General features: G+C 40.6%; 1 protein-coding gene and 2 long non-coding RNA genes across 3 annotated transcripts; 1 reads left to right on the top strand and 2 right to left on the bottom strand.

Annotated features, from left to right (window-relative positions):
- Positions 1–753: 753 nt before the first annotated feature.
- LOC138956256 (proprotein convertase subtilisin/kexin type 5-like) lies at positions 754–21,884 on the bottom strand. The gene is made up of 13 exons (XM_070327661.1): positions 21,730–21,884; positions 18,554–18,730; positions 8,092–8,256; positions 7,610–7,789; positions 7,076–7,231; positions 6,600–6,752; positions 5,485–5,652; positions 4,274–4,438; positions 3,385–3,546; positions 2,665–2,826; positions 2,171–2,329; positions 1,442–1,621; positions 754–953 (listed from the first exon to the last, which is right to left on the bottom strand). The coding sequence occupies exons 1-13, from the start codon at positions 21,830–21,832 to the stop codon at positions 769–771; spliced, it is 2,115 nt and encodes a 704-aa protein (XP_070183762.1). The 5' UTR covers positions 21,833–21,884; the 3' UTR covers positions 754–768.
- On the top strand, positions 11,676–13,621 carry LOC138956254 (uncharacterized). Its single transcript, XR_011452565.1, has 2 exons — positions 11,676–11,790; positions 12,157–13,621. It is a non-coding gene; the product is annotated as an uncharacterized lncRNA (long non-coding RNA).
- On the bottom strand, positions 13,259–16,734 carry LOC138956255 (uncharacterized). The gene is made up of 2 exons (XR_011452566.1): positions 16,319–16,734; positions 13,259–15,927 (listed from the first exon to the last, which is right to left on the bottom strand). It is a non-coding gene; the product is annotated as an uncharacterized lncRNA (long non-coding RNA).
- Positions 21,885–22,935: the final 1,051 nt, after the last annotated feature.

The raw sequence follows: 22,935 nt of genomic DNA, 5'->3' as shown, positions 1-22,935 counted from the left end.
CAGAAGAAGGCTGGCGACAGTATGAATACGTATTCACAAACACAAAATTCGCAGTCAATAAGGGGACTAAAAGAGATAGATATATTTTCGCCTTCATAGCGAATGTAGAACATGATAAACATTTAGCTTGAGAAGTATTTGAAATCATAATATGTAGACAGGGAAAACAATGAACCATCCAAAAAGTCAGCTTTTGCGCCATTTGAAGTTTGACCTAATACTCAATAACCAGGAAATCACGACATTTTGTTGCATTTTGTAATTTGCGCTTGCGCATGCTAGCGTGTGCGTGCATGTGTGCGTGTGTGCGCTTGTGCGTGTGTTTGTGTGTGTGTGTATGTGTGTGTGTGGGTGTGTGTGTATGTGTTTGTGTGTGTTTGTGTGTGAATGTATGTGTTTGTGTGTGTGTGTGTGTGTGTGTGTGTGTGTGTGGGTGTGTGTGTATGTGTGTGTGTGTGTTTGTGTGTGTGTGTGCATACGTGCATACGGGTGTGCGTTTGTATGTGTGATCTGAACAACGACCACGAGACCACAGGGTGTATGAAACACAGATGTTACCATCATATTAACAAACAAGATCGAAAGGCAGAAACAGGTCAATGAAGAACAAAAGTAGAATAAGACTGAAAAACCAAAACAGTAAACAACAGAATAATAAATGAAAAATAACAATAATGCCTGCTGGTAGAACAGCAAACAGCCGTATCCTGTATGCCCATTCTTTGCAAAAGAAGTGAAACGCAACATAAAGCATTAAAGCGAAATGTTTTAGACGCATTGAGCGCGATACTCACGAACACAGTACTTGCTGTCATCGCGGCCAGGGAGAAGTGTGGTGTTGCCCTTATCACAAGAGATGCATGACGTCTGACTTTTCTCCGGCTGGTAGGTTCCCACTTCACACTCTTGACATCCGCCATTAGAGGACCTAAAGGAACCCGCAAGGCAGTCAGCTGCACACAGGAACACCAAGAATAGGAACTGAGACGATGCTTTTGCAGCAGTTGTAAACCATTCCATACCGTTATAATTTTCTTTGGAGGGGGGTGGGGGTATTGACAACGGAATGTATTTAAAGTAGTTTTCACTTCGCGAAGGATATGCATCTCCATTGAATTTGATACGCAGTCATAGCTTCTATCTAATTGCCATCCGAGCTTCTAGATTGTTCAGTTCATCCACCTCCGTTTGGGCGCTGTCACAAAAGCTTCTCACTTGATGCCATGTAAGCTTCTACATTGCTCCCAATAAGGTTTCTTTGACAACGGTAAATCATCATTCACAGAAACCTAACCATGGCATGTGTTACATCAGGTTTATGTAACTGCAAATATATACATAAAAAACTGAAACAAGACAAAATAGATCCATTAAGATATGACACTCCCAAAAGATCACAGCAAGGTTTAGAATCTGCAAAAAGAGGGAAAGGAACACTCACGAATACTGCAGGAACTCAACGTCTCTGCTCCAGTGGTGCTTGTGGTATTACCCTCTGGGCATGCGGTACATTCAATTTCAGCTGTTGTGTTGGTGCCGGCTTTACCATTGTAGGTACCCAACGGGCAAGGCATGCACATCCTGGACGTCTTGTTTAGGTACTGGCCACTGCTACAGATGGCTAGAAGAAACAAGGACAGCAAACTATTAACTTGCCAGAAAGAATGTACACAGCTGACCTTTAGCTATTGCACACACGCATGCACACACTCTTGCATGTGCGCACAAACACAGACACAGACACACACAGGCACACAGACACACACAGACACACACAGACACACACACAGACACACACAGACACACGATTCCACGCTCTCTCCGCTTTCTTGCAATAATCAAACCAGACACATTCAGGAACGATACCAAAAACAAAAAAATAAACACAAATACAAATACAGGAAGTGCGATTCAAATGACCATGACCGGGGGGGGGGGGGGGGGGGGGGGGGGCACTATTCTAGCGATAACTAAAATCTATGCTTGGACGGCAATGATTGTAAAAAAAGTCCACGTGGCGGAACAAATAGCCTCAAGTGAAAATAATAGCAACACGAGGGATAAACATTGGTGAATGGTAAACAACGCACACTGTTATTATAAACAAGCCACATAAATTAGAAAATGAATGTATATAGTACAACAGCCAATTAACAGGTTGTCGACTCACGTTGGCACTGTTCCGCTAAAGTGGATCCTATCGCCAGTGTGGTTTGACCGCTGTCACAAGCTTTGCAGGCGTTGGCGTTATCAGCTGACTGATACTGGCCATGGGGACACTTCTCACAACTGTCCCTGGCCGTTGCAGCAGAACCAGATGGACAGATCACTGCACATAACAGGCGGGCACATTGTAGACGGGTACATTGTAGACGGGCATATTGTAGACGGGCACAGCGCACACAGAGGCAGTGCCCTCAGGACTTGACTAGGAACATGCTTGTGCATATTCACAAGCATGTTTATCTGACGCACGTTTCAAAATACCAGTCGCCTGTTCTTCTTTCAAGCAACAACAGTGCATACACTGCTGAGGACGACAATTTTATTCGGCCAGGGAAAAGCAAAAGCAGGAGAATGATATTTTTTTAATTATAATTACAATGAAAATATTCCGTTTTGCAAATCATGCACTCATAGTTCCAATGCCAAGCTTACACTCACCGTAACAGTCTGTGCTACTGTTGGACCCAGCAGCATCCGTGGTATAGTCGGCAGAACACATGGAGCATTCTGTCTGTCCCTCACTTTCCTGGTACTGCCCCACAGGGCACTGCTCACACATGTTGGTTGTGTCGTTCCGATACGAGCCCGCTGAGCACACAACTGCAAACACGACTTTTAATGTACATACATTTTACGTCCAATGTCACGAGCGCTAGCTTACACTTCGGCTGTAAACTTTATTTTCCTTAAATCTCAATAACAACCACTGGTTCCATAGAACAAATGTGTTCATTTTTTCACGAAACAGACCTCTCATAAGTTCAGAAGTATTTCTCATGGAAAGGAAGGATGTCCACCACTGAGACATCTTTCGGATGTGTCACAGGTTGATGAGCACATATAGATTGGTATTCATATTTCGTGTAAAGAGGGGCTATGAAAGGAGGCGAGCTTAACCCTAACTTCAACAGATCTTAACTAACACTTTAGTAATACGCCAAGGTGTTTAAAATATCCATTGAAAAGCACAGAAATCCAATTCCCCAGAACTGAATATCTAAAAAAAATAAAAATTTAAAACCACACACACAACAATCCGGTGAAAGCAAGACTGAGTTTACAGGCTAATTGTAAACACAAGTAACAAAAAAGCTCAAACACGGTTATTCAACACATTGAAATACATGTAATCCAAACAAAAAGACATCTTCAACCTACTTTTACAATCGTTTTGATTGTCAGCACCAGTACCACCAGTTGTGTAACCAGTAGGACACATCATGCACTCTGTCTGTCCTGTTTCATTTTGGTAGAATCCCACTGCACAGTTTACACATTGGTTGCTCATGTCTTGCCTATATTGACCCACTGGGCAAATATCTGAAACATGAAGCGATAGAAGCAATGAGCATAAGCACAATGGGCACCATTCACATACTTAAATCACGGAAGGCAATGCAAAAGACTGATGCCAGTAAGCTGTCTGTCAAAATGTGTTTGCTCAGTTATGATTGTCTTAATCCCATACAGAATTTATACATTCCTAAAGCTCTGCAAATAGGTGCTGCAACCGAGAATTGGTCTGAAATCTGGTGAACCTTTGGGAAACGCTTTTTACCTGAAACTCATCAAAAGTCTATGGTGGCCTTTATATTTATTTCTGCTCATCAATCTGCTTTTCTAATAAAATCATTGTAAGTAATTCGAATTTATTGTTTCACTAATGCCTTAGTGTTGCAACAATTTACACTTGTTTCCTTTGTGGACATCATATAGTACCACAGGTACATCCCCATTTTAAGAAATCCAAAACGTTTCAAATCAAGAATAACAAAAACCCAAGAAAGGTTACATTTGTGGAACGTTTTGTTCAGGACAAAACAAAAATGGGTCTGATAAATTGAATAAGATAACAATACAAATATACTTACAAGAAATATAGAGACTCACCTGCAGTCTCTTATTCTTATTCTTGGTCAATTAAACGCTAATATGTTGTAACCCTTTCTACTTTTTGTGATTCCCCATGTTAAGACATCTATTTAAAGACCTCATTTTCATTATGTGTTTATTCGCGTTTCTACTGCGCTGCGTATGCTACACTCACTGAGAGAACACTGGCTGGCCTCTGTACTGGCCACACTGTCTGTAGTGAGGCCAGCACTACAGTCTGTGCAGTTCATGTTACCAGTGGCATTCTTATATTTCCCGACAGGACATGCCAGGCAGGGCAGTGTATCATCAGGGGAGTAGAAACCTTTGTCACATTTTGCTGGAAATACACACACACAGGTTCACAACATTAGCTTTTTATACAGGAAGGAATCTAAAATTGTTTCATGCAAACGTTTTTTGTTGTTGCCTAGATGCGATACCCCCCCCTCCCCCTTCTTCTGGTGCCTCACACATTTCTTGGCGACCAACAATCTAGGTACCCATATCTATTCTCTAAGTGGGCCACGTGCAGGGGCGGACGAGGGGGGGGGAGGGGTTTCTGGGGTTTCTGGAGAAAAAAAACCAGCCAAAAATTAAAAATATTTTTATGGTGCATTTCTTTATTATACATTGAGTTTCAATTTTTGGGGTATTAATCAGTGACAAAATCTGCTGCCTGAAACTGGTAATGATCATCCTCAGAATGCACCAGATTGCACCATTTTGCATCCTTATTTTCAAAAATTTCCAGGGGGGGGGGGGGCATGCCCCCGGACCCCCCTAGCAAGCTAGGCGCCTTCACACCCATATCTTCACTATATACTTTTGGAACCCCCCCCCCCCCCCCATAAAATGAACTGATCCGCTCCTGACGTGTAAATCACGTGAGAAAAAAACAACAACACTGGTATGCAATAATCGGAAGAAAAGAGATGGGTTGTGTGCGTTATGTACTGCAGTATGTTGCATGCATGAATGTACGGCCATTAGAGAGTCTACATATCCTACACAATATCATTTGTACAATTTCACAAGCACCACAAAAAATACTCACAGTAAAGGATTATAATATAACAAACATTTTAAGGGAAAGGGAGCAATAGCTGATGAAGGGAATTACCCTGAAGTCGCCCAGGAAAGCAATTCCCTTCATACGAGGTGTTTTCATTCATTATTAATATCTGATTAATACGCATGCGTCTAGAGACATATCAAGCCAACATGTAAGAAACCTTACACTGAAAGTGCAAATGGACGTTAACTGTTCACAACTCTTGGACTAATTCAGTATGCAAGTATACATAATGGCATCAAATCTTCACGTAGCCCAAACACTGGCATGGTCAACTCATTTTATGACTTTCCACAAAACATGGCGTTTACCTTTGTTGCAGTCTCCCACGGATGTTGAGGCCACTCCAGCAGTGGTCGTGTTTGTGGGACATGGCATACACTCAGTGGCATTTGCTCTCATGTCCTTGTATGTTCCCATTTCACAGGGATCACAAGGAGGGCCTGCAGCGTTGTACTTGAATCCTTTGTCACAGAACACTGTGGAAAGCAAAACAAAACCACTTAAACAGTCAATGCATCGACACAAAATCACAAATAATTCTACTCTTTTGGAGTAATATTATGGAAGTATAAAACAAGAGAGAGAAACTAGAGTACGACTGCAGTAAGATCTTGTAACAAGGGAGTTTTAGGAAACGTTCAAAACACAATGAGAGTTGAACAAGTCTCTCGACACCTCATGCTAATTTCAATGAGCATGCGCTGTCGTGAGTGAACGCAGTCCCTTCCCTTTCAAAACAGACCTTATCCTATCAGAGAAGAATGAGCTTGAAGCAAACTGCTAAATTTACTAATTCACTTAGCTTCCTCTCTCACTCAATATGCAGCATTGCCCAAGTGATAAATCTCCTTTCCACCAAAGGCACAGTGTTTCGCTGTTTCTTCTAATCTGTTTTTTCGTGGATTTCTGTGAACATCTATTTTAACAATATAGTACCATATATATGCCTTGAAAAGCACCAGTGTTTGATGGCCATTCTCTCGGTGCTTGCCTTAAATCAGCCACTGTTAATTACCCAACACTAAGATGCAGCAACTAAGCTGTAAATTGGGCAACATCTTTTTTTTATAGTGAGATGTAAGACATTTGATTACCTGAAAACAGCGGATTTATACTTGCCTCTTGAACGAAAAAAACTACAATTTGATTCTCCTCATGCATTCATGAAACTATATATCATCCTTTGTTCATCGGCTACACTGGCAATGGGGCACATGGACACTATAAATGCGGGCAGAACTCACATATAATCTTATCAGTTAACTGGTTATGAAGAATTTTCTGCAGGGTATACTGCAAAACTTGTGCACTGCAAATAAAGATAGCTGGGTAGAAACACCAAACTCTGGAAACAAAGTATAAACACTTAGAAAGATAAACAAGATAAATACTACCAAGATTTAAAAAATAGGCTGTCACATACAGACATCACAGTCGGTCCGGACATCGTTAGCAGTGAAGTTCCCTTTGCACTGGTCACACCTGCCAGGACCTGGAGTTTCCTTCACATGGTCTTCTCGACAGGGTATGCAGTTTTCTGAACCGACCTCTTGCTCCTGTCCAGTAAAGCAAGATACTGCAACATGGAGTGAACGGCACACATGACTGCTTGAACCTTTAAAGGCCAACATCTGCATGTATGCGGGCGTGACAAATGTATCTTTTTCTTTTCGTGCCTGAACTACATCCGGTGTCGCTGGCAACACTAAATTTAGCTCTGTGGCCTACTACTATAATAAGGCTTTGTGCCCTGGAAACGGATGTTGAGCTTTCATGTAAAGGGAAAAGCATTATTGTATGCGCAAGAAAGCATACCGAATCATCAGAATATATTCAGTGTGTTCAGAGCATACCTCAAATTAAACAATCTTCGAGCATAAAAGCATCACAACAACATACTTGTGCATTCATTTGCATCAGCTTTGCCTTCCCCAGATGTGTTGGTGTTTTCTCTGCAAGCTTTGCATGTTGTCTGGCGCGGTATGTCTTGGTAGGTTCCAACAGGGCAATGTGTGCAGTAAGAGCCACTGATGTACTCCCCAGGAGGGCAGTCTCCTGTTGACACAACACCAAACAATAGGAAAAGTCACTTTTCTTCACACATCACTTAAAATAACTCAAAAGAACACATGTTTCTAAAACAAAAAGTCTGTGCAGCTTAGTTTCTGCTAAAAACAAAATACGAATAACAAAGCAAGAAGCCAAACCTGAGCGAGCAGGTAACAACAACAACAACAACAACAACAACAACAACAACAACAACAACAACAATCCAGTCATCAAAGAGAAAAAAGACAGACTGAAATATAAACATTCACTACACAATTAACGATCCCCTTATTTCCAATAATATCCATTCAAAGTTACAAATACGCAAAACAAAATAATTAAAAACAAATTCAATACACAACGAATAAAGGAGAACAAACTTACGCAGGGTGCAGTTATCAATGCTGGTGGCCCCCATCATCTCACCCACAGTAACATAGCCAACAGGGCAAGCCTCACACTGCTCGAAGCGCTGAGTGTCGTTTCCCGTGTTGAACGTGCCCAGGGGACACAGCTGACAGGACATCATGGTCATGTTGTATTGGTTGCCAGCATCACAGACAGCTGTGAACACACATGAACTTAATTATTTCATAAAGCCAACATAGGTCACAGCAACTTGTTCACGATCACATAACAACTGTCATAAATTCATCACTAGCTTCAACCCAAGAAAACAAGCAGCAACAGTACTGGATTAAAGACGCTGAACCTATTTACTTGTGTTCACAAACTTTCCTTAATTTCACATCTCTCGGAACTGATTTATATCAAGCCACATTTGAGCCTTAAATGCTCGCTTAATTCAGACGGTTAAGTGCTGCAATGTACATCTCATCCCGCCCCACAGTACAACGAACACTTACGTTCACAGTCAGTTGATAACGTCCGTTTGTCTTCTTTCGTGCCTTTGCCAGGGCCACAAGCCATACAATCAGTGCTGCTCTTAGGGTTGGCCATAGGCTGGTAGGTGTTGACTGGGCAGTTCAAACAACCAATACCCATAATGTCCTGGCCTGCCTCACATTTAGCTGCACACAAAATAAAAAAAATTTGAGAGAGGATATTGGGGAGGGGGGTGGGGGTGAAGGAGAGGCCGGAGGTGAGAGAGAGAGAGAGAGAGAGAGAGAGAGAGAGAGAGAGAGAGAGAGAGAGAGAGAGAGAGAGAGAGAGAGAGAGAGAGAGAGAGAGAGAGAGAGAGAGAGAGATGATGATGATGATGATGATGAATAAGTTAAAACAAATGAAGCTTGCTTTTATGTCTTTTTACAGATGGCAACATTATAATAATTTACACAATAATACAAAAATAGTCAGAGACAGAAACACCTTCAGGGGCGGATCAGTTGCTTTGTAAGGGGGGGGGCACTTTGAATCGAAAGTGAATGTGATGGGCGCGAAGCGCCCGAATTTGCTAGGGGGGTCCGGGGGCATGCCCCCCCGGAAATTTTTTTTGCCCAAAGAAGCAAAATGGTGCCATCTGGTGCCATTTGAACTTAGAAATGGTCATAGAATCAGCATAGAAAAATCTTTTTTTTTCTTCTTTTTTTTTCTTTTTTTTCGGGGGGGGGGGCACGTGCCCCCTGTGCCCCCCCCCCCCCCCCCCCCCCATCGTCCGCCCCTGACCTTAAAGGCACAGTAAGCCTCCCGTAAACCATCACAGAGCTCCCCGAGCGTCTAAATACAGTACAAGCATACTTCCATTTGAACGCTCACCGAACGGGAACATCCTGGCTGCTTTCTGTCGAGCGTGAGACATTTTCCAAGAATTTATTTTCGTAGACTTGTTCCGTTAACAACAACGGCGCCTCGTTTTTGCGCTAGACCTAACTTTTAAAATCTAAATAATAAATTGACAGCTTGTTACACAAACATTCTTTAATCATAAAAGAATTCGTTTTTCATCAAGACAAGATCAGAACAATTCGAAGTTGTGAAAGTTTAAAAAAAGAAAAGCCCGGAAGCAGGGTCACGCAAGGGTCGTAGCAGACGACGGCCGGTTTATCAGTGCAAATCGCCGTTCCTCTCAACAGTCAAAAGCCATCGCTAGAGTTCTTGTGAACCACAGCCGTTGTTTCGTATGGCATTCCGTTTGTCAAATAATTATTTGGATACTTTTTCATGTTTTTTTCACCAGTTTTAGCTAAATAATCATTATTTAGAAGCTCATGTGCTAAATAAGTAATTGTTTATAAACAATGTAAAACAATTCTAAATAATTTTTTGTTTACGTAAACAATTCATTATTTACCTAAACAATTCATTGTTTACGTAAATAATTCATTGTTTACGTAAATAATGATTTATTTACGTAAACAATATATTATTTAGACTTATATTACATTGTTTATAAAGAATCAGCAATGTTGCTAAATAAATCATTATTTACGTAAACAATGAATTATTTACGTAAACAATGAATTGTTTAGCCAACACATTTTCCATTATTTAGGGGTTTCTAGGATTCGCTTCTGAACTAAGTTTTATGTCTTTCAGTGATTACTATAATTGAATACAAGGTCTCTCCACACACTCTTATCTTAAAATAGCTGTTGTTTGGATATTATTTTATTTATTTTACAAGCCGAGTACGAAAATAACTGATCTCATACACAGTCAACGGTCAAGGTCAATTAAGGTGTTTCCCTGCCGGGAGTGTTTAGTGTTTGCATTTTCTTGCTGGAAGTTGTTGAAACACAGTTTTTTTCCCCTTATGTTCTCTGTTCTGTTTATGTCCCAACAACATGCCTGTCTTTCCATTTCTCTTCCTTTCATCGTTTCATTTCAAAGAGAAAAGTAAAAACAGCTGTGAACCGTTGAAAAACGGGAAACAATGCCTCCGACGCGTTCCGAGAAGAATCTGGAGTGACTTCCCTTGCCTCATGCACAGGCCTCATGCAAAACATTGCGATCGGGCGAGAAGCGAAAATATTCTGAGCGATTGTTACCAGAGGAGAGGCGGCGATACCACCAGAAGATTTGGGAGATTGACGGGAATGATCCGTATGACATTCTCAACCAGGTGCTGGTCAGCAAATCCGGACGATCTGCCAGAGCTGAGTTACATCAACATCGTAAATTATTTTGTGCTTGGCAAGAGTGCATATGTTCTGCGCGAACTTAGAATCCGGTTTCATTCTAGAATGGACCGGGTCCAGGTTGGAATTCTAACCCTGCGCAAGTACAGGGGTGCCATTCTAGAATGAAACCCTTGAATAAAGGGGGCCGTAATGTTTGTAGGTAAGACAGAGTTGTCTTCCCTTGAATTATCTCCACCTGCACCTTCCCTTTGATAAGATGGGGCTGATTTGTCTACCCCTGAAAAAAATCCTTTGGCGATCTTGCGATGTCATGTCATGTCAAGAAAGTTGACACTCCTGAGTACGCAATAAACAAAGGCAGACCATAGCAAGGGGGACTACCAGGGCGGTATTGTTTGCAGGGCAGTTGTTTTTGTGATGAGAGCCGGTTGCGGCCGCTTGCAATGTCAGCGCTGTCTCCCTCTCGGAAATGTCTGGTTTTTTGACAATTTTTTTCACAGACAGACAGACAGACAGACAGACGGTCAGACCGACTAACCGACAGACAGACCAACAGAAGGACAGAGTGAGTTATAGAGCTGTTGTCACAGGTTTAAAAAAAAGTTGACATTAACAAAAACAGAAATCAACAACAACTTTTGTCTGGTTTTATAATATTATGGGAAAAACATTGAAAGCAATTCATAGTAGTAGTACTACCACAACAAATACTCTCAAAGGGGAATTCCATGCCTAAAAGTTTGACAGTTTTTATTTAATCTATCAGAATCCCTACCTTCCAAACTGTGATATGCCCACGTTTCAAACTCTTCATGTATATGAATAAGATTAAGTCAGTCCGGAAATTTCCGTTCGTAGCGATCAGTGCTGAGTGTCTCTCAAAATCGTAATCACTTTCAGAACATCACATCACAATCCCAATTCACGATGTCTTTGAGTAAAGTGTAAAAAACCCGAAAAAAACCCCAACCAAACACACAAAAAACAAAAACAAACAGAAAATCCAGTTACAAGCGAGATCGTCAAAACACTGTCAGTCCGGAAATTTCCGTTCGTAGCGATCAGTGCTGAGTGTCTCTCAAAATCGTAATCACTTTCAGAACATCACAATCCCAATTCACGATGTCTTTGAGTAAAGTGTAAAAAACCCGGAAAAAACCCCCAACTAAACACACAAAAAACAAAAACAAACAGAAAATCCACATTTGTGGCTTTGGCTGTGTGATAGTCTAACTGAAATGACTATTCCAACTTGGACCCAAATTCCAACCTTGCGCAGGGCCGATTCTAGAATGGACCAGCAACAAGGGTTTCATTCTAGAATGGCACCCCTGTACTTGCGCAGGGTTAGAATTCCAACCTGGACCCGGTCCATTCTAGAATGAAACCGGATTCTAAGAACGCGCAGAACATATGTAAGCAGCTGAAAAGCTTACAACAGTTTTGATTCCTACCGACTTTTTGTCTCTGGCTGGGTGAGGGATGTCAAGTGCTACAGCCCAGAACTCTGTCATTTCTGCAAAGGTAAGAATGTGCTTTCAGTTTATAATGAATGAACGTGAGTGTTCTCTGTCTTGTGTTGCTGATATCACAAGTTGCAGTTCAGGATATTGTGTTGAGGCTTTGTCTTTGATATATTCTTCGCTTCAGTTTGTATTCTGGACTACGACAAAAGCTGTAGATAGTCTTGAATATATTTATATTTTGAAATAGCTTGCAAAATATTATATAAATTTATAATGAGCTTCATGTTCATATTCAGTTAAAAATCTGTTGTTTACTTTTCATTGTTAAGGTTATTGTAAAGCACATTATGTGCGTCTTAGAGTTATATTCATTCGATTGACCTAGCTGAATGCTGATTTGTGCGACCTTCAATTTATTTTTCAGATTCTTCATTCACAACGCCTTAATGAACCAGCACTTTCTCCTTGGATCATCGCCACTTCTGATGGCAACATACTGGCAGCACACTGTACCTGCATGGCCGGAGTTGGAGAAACCGGCATGGCCGGAGTTGGAGAAACCTGCACACACGTCCCTTCACCTTCAAGGAGTCAGCTGTTGAGTGTGCTGTGGCAGACCGCCATTTCTGTTTGGAATCTAACAGTGAGGGGATGCTTTGTCTGCGCAAAGACCACCCATACTTTAGTCAAGTACAGTGCCAGATTGTTATGACCAGTTCCTCCTACTGCGATTTCATGGTGTGGACTACTGTGGATAAAGTTATTGTCCGAGTATTGCCTGACTGTGATTTTTGGGCAATGTGTGTGGAGAAAGCTTTGAAAGTGTTCAGACTCGCAGTTCTTCCAGAGCTAGTTGGAAACTGGCTGGACAGAGAAGCTGAGCCTCTACAAGCAGTGGATGTGAACCAGGAGCAGCTGCAAACACCAGCAGTGAAACGCAGCAAGAAACAGTGACAATGCCAGACTCGCTTGCTCATGTGTGTGGGAAAACAAACATCATGTATGACTGTACACATAGAAAGTGGCAGTAGTAAAGTTGTAGAGAGGGAGAGAATACATCGAACGCAGAAGAAGAGAGGGAGAGAAAAGAGAGCATGTAATGTTTTAAATCACAGTTCACACTCACAGAGAAGTCATCAATTGTTCCATTCTTGTTTCATTTTATTCTTAAACTTAAAGTAAAATCATGCACAGATGTAGACATACATTTTGTTTAGGATCACCGACCACAATACAAAATCAAGTGCTACAAGTATAAATTATGATGCATACAGGACCTTATTTTGTGATTGTTTTACATCCACTGCTGTGAATAACAAAGAATCATGAGCAGTTTGATTATCAACTTATTCAGCCAGGTATATTGTTCATTCTCCTTGTTCAATGTTTCCAGTGACACGGATTGGCTGCTTGATTTAGGGAACAAATAAGAGTGTGTGGTCCAGCGTAGTTCTGCATCAGTACAGTCAAGTAATACAGTGTTTAAATTGGCAGTGGAACTGAAAGTTAGTTTCTATTATCAACTAGTTCTGTTTTGATGACAACAAAATTGAACACATTTATTTCTGCAAAAAAGCGCACAGGTCTATTGATCATAATGAATAGTTAATGACTCACATACCCACAGTATGTTATTTCAATTTTGAACATTTAGTGAAAGTGTTCTCTTCACTTTGGCTTCATACCTGCAATACTGGTAGTGGTATGTTCAGTGTTGCTTGCAGTTGCATGTTATTGGTAGTTTAAATGTGTGCTCGCATTTCAAGTGTAGGCCATTTAATTTTTCAATGCTCCTTATCTTGTTTCCTGTGTAGAGCTATTTTGAGGTTAATCAGCATAATTCAACCTTTGTCAGTTGTGTCAATACATGTCACATTTATGCAAAATGATTTCAAAGTGTATGTTAAAGTGGTGTGTGTGTGTGTGTGTGTGTGTGTGTGTGTGTGTGTGTGTGTGTGTGTGTGTGTGTGTGTGTGTGTGTGTGTGATAGAAAGAGTGAAATCTGCTCTTGAATTGGAAGGAAATAGCAGCAGGTCAGATCATATACACATGTATATATTCAAATTCAAGATTCCATCCAGTGAAAACATGATAACAGAAAAACTGTTGCTACTGCTCATGTGAGACACCTGAATCAGATACAATACACCACAGTTTAATTAACACATTCTTTAAACAATGCCTTCATCTTCAAATTCAAGATTCCGTCCAGTGAAAACATAACAGAAAGACTATTGCTACTGCTCATGCGAGACATCAGAATCAGATACAATACACCACAGTTTAATTAACATATTCTCTAGTCTAAACAATGCCTTCAGTTCACGAGGCTGTGTTTATGCAGCGTCACAGCAAGAATCACATGATACCAGTGCAAACATTGACAAGCCCAGATGATACAGTGACTATTTTGTCCAGTGTTACCACTTCTTCCTCTTCCCTTGCAAACAAAAGATCAGTCAGAATATCAGAGTTCAGAATTTTGTACTTTCCACAAAGAATACCGATAACTCGTTCAACATAAATTCTCAGATTAGCTAGTTTGCGTGTTGACTATCTCATAAGCTGTAAGCTGACTCTTCCCTCTTGTAAAGGCAGGGATTTTCACTTGTGCACCTCTCATAGCCACTAGTTCATTAATGTCAAATCCCCTGTCGGCCAAAATCACATCATTTTGTACAATATTGTCTAGATACCCACTATTTGCAGTGATGTGCTTGTCACTTGAAAGCCCACCCCACCCTTTAGAAATAAAAGAATTATGGCCTTGAGGTGTAATTGATATTAGGTATTTAATTGTATTGTTGTGCTTGTAGTTTGACCAGGTGAGTGCACTAGCATCAACACTGGAGGGTCTCTCAATGAATATATTTCAAAACAGTCAATAATGGACACTACTCTGCATCTTGAACACACACGGCCAGTACATGTACTGTGCAACTGACCTTGCCACGGAACGATCCAAGGGGGGCAATCTCAGTCATCTCAAAGAGGGAAATCCAAACGCAATCCGCTTTGTTCGATTTTACGGGCTTGGACGATAGAGAAAAATAAGAAAAGCAAAAGCTGGAGTCCAGTCTGGACGAAACTGCTATCAAGAACGCAGAATTAATTTCTTCTGAGTTTTTTTTTAGCCGTAAGCGCCATGTTTAACTGCTGTTCACAATGCAGCCGCAGTGAAACCAACAAAGGGGCCTCACTATGGAAGAGTTTCCTGCTCCGATAAACATGGTGCTTACGGCTAAAAAAAAAACTCAGAAAAAGCAATTCTGCGTTCTTGATAGCAGTTTCGTCCAGACTGGACTCCAGCTTTTGCTTTTCTTATTTTTCTCTATCGTCCAAGCCCATAAAATCGAACAAAGCGGATTGCGTTTGGATTTCCCTCTTTGAGATGACTGAGATTGCCCCCCTTGGATCGTTCCGTGCCAAGGCCAGTTACACGGTACTGGCCGTGTGTGTTCAAGATGACTACTCTGTTCCATGGATAGGGAAGGAATTGTGGCGGTAGACTTGTCTTTATACTTCGCCTGTCTGTCCAGAAAACAAGTGGCTGCAGTCTGTGGTACATGATATGCACAGTCTCGTGAAAAACTTTGCTGGCAGTTGTTCTTGACACAGAAAAGATGTATGCCAGGTGTTGCAGAGGTGTGTTAAGGCGTATATATGCATGAATGAGAGCTTGAAACTGTGTCAGTGCTCTGCGCGAGTGTGTTGGCAAATGCCATGCAAGAAAATCAAATAATGTAACAAGTGTGAAGAAATTAGAAATCCCAGAAAAATATCGTACAGTATCGTCATTGTCCCTCAAAGAATCAAGTGTCATTTTTTTTCTTGGCAAGTTCGTCTTTAAGTTCCCGAGTTTCTAGCACCAGCCTGTTTAGTTCATCCCGTTGCTGCTTTTCTTCATCTTTAGAAATCCAGGCAAAATTGTCATAGGTTTCAGTCTGGCAGTAAGTACCGCCACAGTCACCTCTCTCGGGAAGAGGAGCAGCCAGTTCTGCTGTATCCGAAGTACCTTCACTTTCGCCATCAACAGCATCCTCTGCTAAATTAGGGTGAGAAGGAGTTGACTCACTCCCCACAAGCTTCTTCCTCTCCTTGAGTCTCTGGTACTGTCCTTGTTGGGCTGTCAGGCTGTGTCCCTGCACCATACCCAAGTTTCAAAGTAGGTGTTTACTTCCCACAGATGGTTGCCCTGCAGAAAAAATCAAAGGCAAATGTATTGTAAATTATGGATTGGGAGTTATTTTAAAAATAAGTCACCCAAACAAAATGAATGAGTAAATCTAGACACAGATCTACCCTTTAAAACTGAACTATAAAGTTGTATCAACAATGACCATTTAGTGTTCAAATAAATTCTGATTATCAAATCCAAGTATTTCACACCTATGGCATTCTCACAAGTCATGGTTTTGGGCAACCATGATAAGTTGTTATACTGAGAGTAAGTGTAAGACTGACTCACTCAGTCATAGACTGCACTCGGTGCAGGACTGACCGACTGTCCGCACACTACCATCACAACACAGCTTGCATAAAACACAGACTAACCAAGGCAGGTGAACAAAAGCATGAGTACTTACCATTGACAAAATGATCAGAGCACACGTATCTCCTAGCTGTTGATTCAAAGTTGAAATTCTTAAGCTGAAGCTGTGCCAACCATTCTCGCCCGCGTCGTGCAGTCAAATCCCTTGTCTCTTTGCCCTTTCCGTTGACAACAAATGGAACAGAAAAGAATCTTCTGTCCCTATCTCTATCTTGTCTGTTATGGCAATGTTTAACACTACAACTAGAGACCATGTCGATAAATGCAGAAGATTCAGAGCGCAGATTTCGCGTGTTGCCTTCTCGCGAGTTCCGCCGGAATGCCAGAGGCAAGGCCGGACAACTCTGCACACGACTGTGTGACGTCATCGCGTCAGAGCTCATACCAAGTTGTGTTGTGTTGTGTAACCTACAGATAAAAAAAAGTGTAATCATGCAGTAAGAGAAATGGAAAGAGAAAGTTTTTGTTGAGACAGAACAGAAAACTTAGGACGGAAAACTTTTTTCAACAACTTCAAGGGAGAGAATGCAAACACTAAACACTCCCGGTTATGACCTTGACCTTTTGTTTGTTTTCGCATTCAGTTCTTTTCGTACGGCAATTTCAGCTTGTAAAATCAACAAATTTACGAACATTTTCTGATAAATAATGTTTGGAGATACCTTGTATTGAATTATAGTATATACACAAAGAAAAAAAATGAAGCTTAGAAGTCAATTCTTGATTCCCCTAAATAATGAAAACTGCTTTCCCTAAACAATTCATTGTTTACGTAAATAATTCATTGTTTACGTAAATAATGATTTATTTAGCAACATTGCTGATTCTTTATAAACAATGTAATATAAGTCTAAATAATATATTGTTTACGTAAATAAATCATTATTTACGTAAACAATGAATTATTTACGTAAACAATGAATTGTTTAGGTAAATAATGAATTGTTTACGTAAACAAAAAAATATTTAGAATTGTTTTACATTGTTTATAAACAATTACTTATTTAGCACATGAGCTTCTAAATAATGATTATTTAGCTAAAACTGGTGAAAAAAACATGAAAAAGTATCCAAATAATTATTTGACAAACGGAATGCCATACACGTCGAGTCGCATTCAAATGACTAACTATGACGACTGCATTGTGAAAAGGGAAAACTGGATCACACGGGTTCACGATGGCTCAGGGGTAAGATAAACCACGCAAAAATAAATTCTTTGAAAATTGTTCGCTCTTTACGGAGGGCACCTAGGATGTTCTCAATTGGTGAGTGTTTAAATGAAAGGGTGTTTGTACTGTGTGTAAAAGCCTGACCGTATCTGTGATGGTTTACGGGAGGCTTACTCTGCCTTTAAACAAGTCGCATAAGGCGAAAATACAACATTTAGTCAAGTAGCTGTCGAACTCACAGAATGAAACTGAACGCAATGCAACGCAGCAAGACCGTATACTCGTACATCGTCAGTCCACCGCTCATGGCAAAGGCAGTGAAATTGACAAGAAGAGCGGGGTAGTAGTTGCGCTGAGAAGGATAGCACGCTTTTCTGTACCTCTCTTCGTTTTAACTTTCTGAGCGTGTTTTTAATCCAAACATATCATATCTATATGTTTTTGGAATCAGGAACCGACAAGGAATAAGATGAAAGTGTTTTTAAATTGATTTCGACAATTTAATTTTGATAATAATTTTTATATTTTTAATTTTTAGAGCTTGTTTTTAATCCAAATATAATATATGTATATGTTTTTGGAATTACAAAATGATGGAGAATAAGATGAACGTAAATTTGGATCGTTTTATAATTTTTATTTTTATTTTACAATTTTTAGATTTTTAATGACGAAAGTCATTAATTAATATTTAAGCCACCAAGCTGAAATGCAATACCGAAGTCCGGGCTTCGTGGAAGATTACGTGACCAAAATTTCAACCAATTTGGTTGAAAAATGAGGGCGTGACAGTGCCGCCTCAACTTTCACGAAAAGCCGGATATGACGTCATCGAACATTTATCAAAAAACCGAAAAAAACCGTATGGGGATATCATTCCCAGCAACTCTCATGTCAAATTTCATGAAGATCGGCCCAGTAGTTTGGTCTGAATCGCTCTACACACACACAGAGACAGACAGACAGACAGACAGACACACACACATACACCACAACCATCGTCTCGATTCCCCCCTCTACGTTAAAACATTTAGTCAAAACTTGACTAAATGTAAAAAGAGACAAAAACAGTAACTGAGAAATGAATAACGACGTACGGATGCTACAATAAGCAGCGGAAACAGAGGCCTCATCGTCCGTAAACTGATTGACAGTACACGACTGGCACATTCCAAATTTAGCAGCTGCTTCGTTGGTCTTGTAGTGTCCTCTTTCACACGCCTGGCATGTCTCGTTGTCAGCAGACATCACTTGGTAACCTTCCGCACAATAGACTGAAACACACAAAACATAAATGCTCATCTTTCTCTGTCATGCAACTCCTTTCAACAGCACCGTCCCCTGACAGAGAGGCCTGCCTGTAAAATGGCACTTCAGTTGTATTAAACAGTGTATGAGTTTTCAGTAGTCAAGCAGGCAATTAAGAACGGCTTTGATTTACAATTGCTGTCGCAGGTAACTTTGTAGTGTCGGGACCGCGAATGGTTGCAGCTTAGTTACGAGTATGAGAGCTGTTTGATTGGTAGACTCGGTCAGAATGAAGGGGTGCATCCAGGTGAAGTAACTCACATGGTGGCATAGGACTATCCACTCAGATTACCTTCAATCGCGCTGAGTGACTAGCAGGATAGCGACTAACACTAGAAGAAAAAAGGTAGCACACAAGCCTATCGTGATAGCTGGTGTTGAAGTCGAACAGGTTGAAAGCTATCGCTACCTAGGTGTAGTGATCGACAACAAGCTGTCTTGGCATGCCAACACTGACCAAATCTTGAAGAAAGCGCACACGCGCATGTACTGTCTTAGGAAGCTTAGATCGTTCTCTGTTCGTGATGACATCCTGCAGATGTTCTATCTGTCCACTGTTGGTAGCGTGTTGACATATGCATGTGTGTGCTGGGGGGGTAACCTTAGTAAACAGGATAGTGACAGGCTAGAAAAGCTAGTCAAGAAGGCTGGATCTGTTGTAGGCAGGAAACAAGAGACCATTGAATCAGTTTGCCAGAGACGACTGACTGACCGACTAACCTCAATTTTGGCTGACGAGACACACCCACTGAAACCTGAATTTGACTCTCGACGCATTGACAGGAGTGGTAGACTGAGGGCTATGGTTGCTAGAACGTCACGTTTCCGCAATTCTTTTGTTCCCAGAGCTATCCATGCTTTCAACCAATCACATGTTAGAGGCCTCTATCATGTTTCTCTGTCACAATTAATACTGTACTCTGTTGCTGGGTTATCTGTAATGTATGTATTTTTAGTAACTGTATTACCGTAGGTCAAATGTGTGGTGTTCTAGTCGACATGTGGTGCTTTGTATACCTTGTGTGTGCGTGGATGTGGAGGTGGACTCTTGGACGTCTTTTTACATCCCCGGTATAGGGGTGTGTATAGGATTCGGTCGATGTGTTTGTTTGTTTGTGTGTTTGTGTTCGCATATAGATCTCAAGAATGAACGGACCGATCGTCACCAAACTTGGTGAACAGGTTCTATACATTCCTGAGACGGTCCTTACAAAAATTGGGACCAGTCAAACACACGGTTAGGGAGTTATTGGTGGATTAAGATTCTACAAGGACTTATAGAGGGACATATTAATGGTCAAAGGGAAATAACCTTCTCAGTTGGTGGCAGTGAGAATGGTAAGGACAGGGGTGTTTTTCCTACCTCGGAGGAATTTCTTGTTGTAATCGGAATTATGGTTTTTGTTAAATTGTATTGCTGTTGCTGTTGTTGTTGTGTGAGTGAGTTGTGTGTTGGCAGACTTGACTTGACGGATGACTGTTTGCGTTAGTGAGACGTGATCATACTCATAATAATCATACTCACCTATTTTCTTATGATGTTTTTATTTTTATTATGCATTCTTATTCTTTTGATTGGAAATAAGTATTGTTACAATGTAATTTCCATATGGATTAATAAAATTGAGTTGAGTTGAGTTGAGTTAACACGCTGTTACCATGCGCAAACTGTTATCGAAGGCATCTTACTCGTGTTCTGTAACGAAACGTATCTTTGTGCGGTATCACGCCGTTACCACGTGCAATCCTGAACTTGATAATGATCAAAAACATCTCAAGTTACTAGTGTTCTTTATATGGTATCAGCACAATACATTATTACATTTTTATCATGACAAGAAACAATGCATGGATTTTACGATTACTAACTCAAGAATATGATGCTTATTTTAAGCAATCATAGTAGGGGAAGGGCTCCTAATATGGACCACTTTTTGTTTTATGCTGATAACTAGCTTGTTTTCTTGCGAAGAAGTTTCATTTTGTGTGTGGTAGTCCTTCTCTCGTAGGTTAACCGCTGGGCCTAATTAGAGTGAAATAGCTTTGATAGACATTCTGCAAAAATTAAATACAGAAAAAAATCACAAATGGTCCATATTAGGAGCCTGGGCGCCAAATATGGACCAGTGAAGCGGCCTTCACGAATCACTCTAAATAGCCCTCTATACTTCAAAATAACATGTTATAACTTAGTGTGTAAGTCAGACTAATTCAAATATGCTTTAGATTTATCTGTTTCGGGTTGATGAGAGCATTATTTGAAATACACCAGCAAACTGAAGAAGCTTATCAAAAACAGAGTGAAAATAAGTGAAATTATCAACTTCCAAAAAACCCCAACTATTTGTTATATTTTTTTGAAATCTCGAGGGCTAGTTATAGGTTATTTTCAGCAAGCTTATTAATGAATTAATCAAAATTGCCTTTAGTTTTTATTTTCTTCGATTTGTTGTAGGTGGTTCATATTAGGGGACTCACACATACTTTGAGGTTTTGCTATTATTTTTTGTTTGCAGGAGAAACTCGGGGTAAACACTGCTATAATGTAACAAATACGGTCTTAGCTGTCATATATAGCCATGTTTGTGTGATAAAAGCTTTGACTGTGGAAAGAAACGAGTCCGTTTTAGACGACAAATTTAGAGTGAACGTACGCTGCCAAAAGTAAAAAAAAGCGAAAAAGCCTAACGGTTTTGGGGTTTGTGTTTCTGCAACAGTTTTGACATGTGCAACTTATCCAGAGAGGGTAAATAAAGCGAATGAAATTGTTTTGAGCGCTCTAGCGCGGTTAGTTTTTCAGAACAGAAGGTGGTCCATATTAGGAGCCGGTCCATATTAGGAGCCTTTCCCCTAAGTACAAAACAACGGTTAACAAAGGTGCACACTACATATTCAGGGTATCAGCACACAGCGTGTATAAGAACACCATTTTGGATCGGATGGAACAGCGAATAAAGATACGTACAGACACACTGGGTCATGTTGACACTGCTCTCCTGCTGAGTGGTAAGGTTCCTGGGGCAAGCCAAGCAGGCTGTCTGCAGGCTGTCTGGTTGATACTCCCCCATAGGGCACGCGTAACACTTGTTGTCTGTCTCATTGCGGTAACTGCCAGCATTACAGATTCCTGGAAAAAAAGACATTGGAGTTAGAAGACTTATTAAGGCATGCTACAGTTCTGATTACATGTCGAAAATACCTCTAAGGTGACCGTTATAATCTGTTCGCACAATCTTAGAATGTTTACATTTAATCGGGCTTTTTTTTAGCATTAACTTTTGTTTATTTACTCGTACACAGCTGTACTAGTTAAACGAGGTAGGACAACAGGAAACAAGTGACATGTTCTGTTGTCTCATGATCTCTTAGCATTCCAACAAGTTCCTGTCAAAAAAAGATAATTGTGAAAGTTCACTTTTGGTTTATCAAATAAGGTCCTTTCATGAAATTATTCGCAAGAAATGTTTGAGCTATATTTATGCAAACCCTGTCTCACGCTTTCCGTCCGTACCAGATTCTCGTTGAGAATAAAACACATTGTAAGCCTATACAATAAAGAAAGTGTGATCAACATTTTAAATGTACACAGTCATGTTGTATGCACTTAGAGTGTTTAATTTCTTTTGTTTCTCAGATGGTTCTGTCAACAAATATACCGAATATATCTGTGATAGGGTGGTGTGGAAGGGGGGAAATAGGCCAGGAAGCATAAATGAGACGCCAAGACAGAGGTTGCGATAACGTGACTTTTAATTTACGTATACTAGAAAGCAGACACCAGAAAGCAGTGTAGTTCCTTCCTCAAGATACAGCCGCACACAACTCGTCGGAACTCGAATTACGATCCCGGTAGAAAGTTACTTCGCTGATATAAAACCATCTCTAAAACGTTTCTCACACACACAAAGTCTCTCTAAACAATCCTTGAATCACTCCTTCGCCAAAATAAACGTTATAATGGCTCAGCTACACTCCGTACATTAACACAGTAATCGTTCAATCAAAAGTTAAACAGCACAAATCCAAGCCGATACGCACACTGATAAACGTCCTCACAGTTCGAAATCACACCGGGTACTATCCTAGCCCACGCTATCATTCTGCCTCTCGCGCGCACCCGTTCAAACAATCAACCAATATAAAACCAGCCTCCCTACACACCTACAATTAG

Source organism: Littorina saxatilis, unplaced genomic scaffold, assembly GCF_037325665.1.
Source record: "Littorina saxatilis isolate snail1 unplaced genomic scaffold, US_GU_Lsax_2.0 scaffold_1154, whole genome shotgun sequence".
Lineage (NCBI taxonomy): Eukaryota > Metazoa > Mollusca > Gastropoda > Littorinimorpha > Littorinidae > Littorina > Littorina saxatilis.
The sequence above is the reverse complement of the archived record's forward strand: the minus strand, read 5'-3'. Positions and strand labels throughout refer to the sequence as shown.

Excerpts from the sequence above, each read along its gene's own strand:
- LOC138956256 (XM_070327661.1), bottom strand. The coding sequence starts at position 21,832 with ATGGGGGAGTATCAACCAGACAGCCTGCAGACAGCCTGCTTGGCTTGC. Across the intron at positions 7,232-7,609 it reads CATTGATAACTGCACCCTGC|GAGACTGCCCTCCTGGGGAG; the intron begins GTAAGTTTGTTC and ends TTGTGTCAACAG. Across the intron at positions 6,753-7,075 it reads TGATGCAAATGAATGCACAA|TATCTTGCTTTACTGGACAG; the intron begins GTATGTTGTTGT and ends TCCATGTTGCAG.